Below are 2,814 nucleotides of genomic sequence, written 5' to 3'. Positions count from 1 at the left end.
GAAGGAAGGAAGGAAGGATGGTAGAAAGGAAAGAAGGCAGGAAGGAAGGAAGGAAGGAAGAGCTCAGTGTGATTAATCTGCATTTATACATCCAAATAATGACTCTGGTGAGGTCAGAGGTCAGAGGTCAGACCTGGTAGTTCTTTCCGAACAGCTGCATGCCGACGACGGCGAAGATGAAGACGATGATGGCGAGGACGAGCGTCAGGTTGCCGAGGGCGCCCATCGAGTTCCCGATGATCTTTATCAGAGTGTTGAGAGTCGGCCACGAGCGGGCGAGCTTAAAAACACGAAGCTGGAAGAAAAAGAGAATAAAAACTATCTTAACCCTCCGAGTCAAGGAAGGAAGGGAGGAAGGAAGGTAGGGAGGGAGGAAGGTAGAACAGTAGGAAAGGAAAGAAGGAAGGGAGGGAGGGAGGAAGGTAGGAAAGGAGGAAAGGAAAGGAGGAAGGGAGAGAGGGAGGAAGGAAGGAAGGGAGGGCGGGAGGAAGGGAGGAAGAAGGAAGGAGAGGAATGAAGGAAGGGAGGAAGGAAAGGAAGGAAGGGAGGAAGGAAAGGAAGGAAGGGAGGAAGGAAGGAAGGGAGGGATGAAAGAAAGAGAGAAGGAGGGAGGAAGGACAGACGGAAGGAAGGAATGAAGGAAGGGAGGGAGAGATGGAAGGAGGGAGGAAGGATGGATGGATGGTAGGAAGGAAGGAATGAAGGAAGGAAGGTAGGAAAGGAGGAAAGGAAAGGAAAGGAAGGTAGGGAAGGAGGAAAGGACGGAAGGAAGGGAGGAAGGAAAGGAAGGAAGGTAGGAAAGGAGGAAAGGAAAGGAAAGGAAGGTAGGGAAGGAGGAAAGGATGGAAGGAAGGGAAAATATACAGTAAGAGTAGAAAAAGGTTAAAAAAAGAGGACGACAAAATCATAAATCAGGAAGAACAGGACAGAAGAATGAAAAAGGGCAAGTGTGTGTGTGTGTGTGTGTGTGTGTGTGTGTGTGTGTGTGTGTGTGTGTGTGTGTGTGTGTGTGTATCAGTGTGTGTGTGTGTGTTTATCAGTGTGTGTGTGTGTGTGTGTGTGTGTGTGTGTGTGTGTGTGTGTGTGTGTGTGTGTGTGTGTGTGTTGCTGCTGGCAGGACCTGACAACACTCAGAGTGACACGTTGACAGATCGACGCAGACAGACGTAGACAAGCTCCGAGGATTCCTGTGTGTGTGTGTGTGTGTGTGTGTGTGTGTGTCGGGGTCGATGCTGTTGTTGCCGTCGCTGCTGCCCCCCCCCCTCTGCCCCCCCCCTCGTCTCGCTCATCTTCCTCCATCACTTATCAGCAGCCAATCATCAGGTCGGCTGCACACTGTCTCTCTCTCCTCTCATGAACTGCTAACAGTGACTCTCATTACTTCACCCTCACACTGGAAACGACACTTAACACACATTATTATACGTGTGTGTGTGTGTGTGTGTGTGTGTGTGAGTGTGTGTGTGTGTGTGTGTGTGTGTGTGTGTGTCAAATCAGCTGATATCATTTAGTTTAACCAAAGCTGAAAAGAACTGAAAAAAGACCAAATTCATAGTTCCTTCCTCTCCTTCTTCCTCTCCTTCCTCTCCTTCTTCTCCTTCTTCCTCTCCTTCCTCTCCTTCCTCTCCTTCTTCTCCTTCCTCTCCTTCTCCTCCTTCTTCCTCTCCTTCCTCTCCTTCTTCTTCTCCTCCTTCCTCCTTCTTCCTCTCCTTCCTCTCCTTCCTCTCCTTCTTCCTCTCCTTCCTCTCCTTCTTGGAAACACCGATTTTTAGGTTTTACTCATTAACCCTCCTGTTGTCCTCGAGTCAAGGAAGGGAGGAAGAAAGAAGGAAAGGAAGAAGGAAGGAAAGGAGGGAAGAAGGAAGGGAGAAAAGGAAAGGAAAGAACGAAGGGAGGAAGGAAAGAGGGAAGGAAGAAGGATAGGGGGGAGGGAGGAAAGAAGGAAGGAGGGAGGAATGGAGAAGGATGGAAAGAAGGACAGAGGAAAGAAGGAAGGGAGGCAGGTAGAGGGGAGGAAAGAAAGAGTGAAGGAGGAAGGAAGGAAGGACAGACAGAAGGAAGGAAGGAAGGAAGGAATATGAGGTGTTAGGTTTGAAGGTATTCACCAGTCTGAAGGAGAGGAAGGAAAGGAAGGAGAGGGATAAGGAGAGGAAGGAGAGGAAGGAGAAGAAGGAGAAGAAGAAGGAGAGGAAGGAGAGGAAGGAAAGGAAGAAGGAGAGGAAGAGAGGAAGAAGGAGAGGAAGGAAGTATAGTGTTCATGCTGTTTGAAGGTGTTCACCAGTCTGAAGGAGAGGAAGGAAAGGAAGGAGAGGAAGGAGAGGAAGGAGAGGAAGGAGAGGAAGGAAAGGAAGGAGAGGAAGGAAAGGAAGGAAGTATAGTTTTCATGCTGTTTGAAGGTGTTCACCAGTCTGAAGGAGAGGAAGGAGAGGAAGGAGAGGAAGGAGAGGAAGGAGAAGAAGGAGAGGAAGGAGAGGAAGGAGACGAAGGAAGGAAGGAAGGAAGGAAGGAAGGAAGGAAGGAAGGAAGGAAGGAAGTATGAAGGTGTTCAACAGTCTGAAGGAGAGGAAGGAGAGGAAGGAAAAGAAGGAGAAGAAGGAGAAGAAGAAGGAGAGGAAGGAGAGGAAGAAGGAAGGAGAGGGATAAGGAGAGGAAGGAGAGGAAGGAGATGAAGGAAAGGAAGGAGAGGGATAAGGAGAGGAAGGAGAGAAAGGAAAGGAAGGAGAGGGATAAGGAGAGAAAGGAAAGGAAGGAAGTATAGTTTTCATGCTGTTTGAAGGTATTCACCAGTCTGAAGGAGAGGAAGAAGGAGAGGAA

The 2,814-nt window shown here is 49.0% G+C and overlaps 1 protein-coding gene across 1 annotated transcript in view; it reads right to left on the bottom strand.

Annotated features, from left to right (window-relative positions):
- Window positions 1-133: 133 nt before the first annotated feature.
- Window positions 134-2,814, bottom strand: part of LOC128354679 (sodium channel protein type 3 subunit alpha-like) — a gene marked incomplete at both ends in the record, with an annotated part of 43,741 nt that continues 41,060 nt past the window's right edge. Inside the window, one exon of the mRNA XM_053314864.1 lies at window positions 134-295. Within this exon, the coding sequence (XP_053170839.1) occupies window positions 134-295 (162 nt within the window). The remainder of the gene's footprint in view (window positions 296-2,814) is intronic.

Source organism: Scomber japonicus, unplaced genomic scaffold (assembly GCF_027409825.1).
Source record: "Scomber japonicus isolate fScoJap1 unplaced genomic scaffold, fScoJap1.pri scaffold_405, whole genome shotgun sequence".
NCBI lineage: Eukaryota > Metazoa > Chordata > Actinopteri > Scombriformes > Scombridae > Scomber > Scomber japonicus.
The sequence above is the reverse complement of the archived record's forward strand: the minus strand, read 5'-3'. Positions and strand labels throughout refer to the sequence as shown.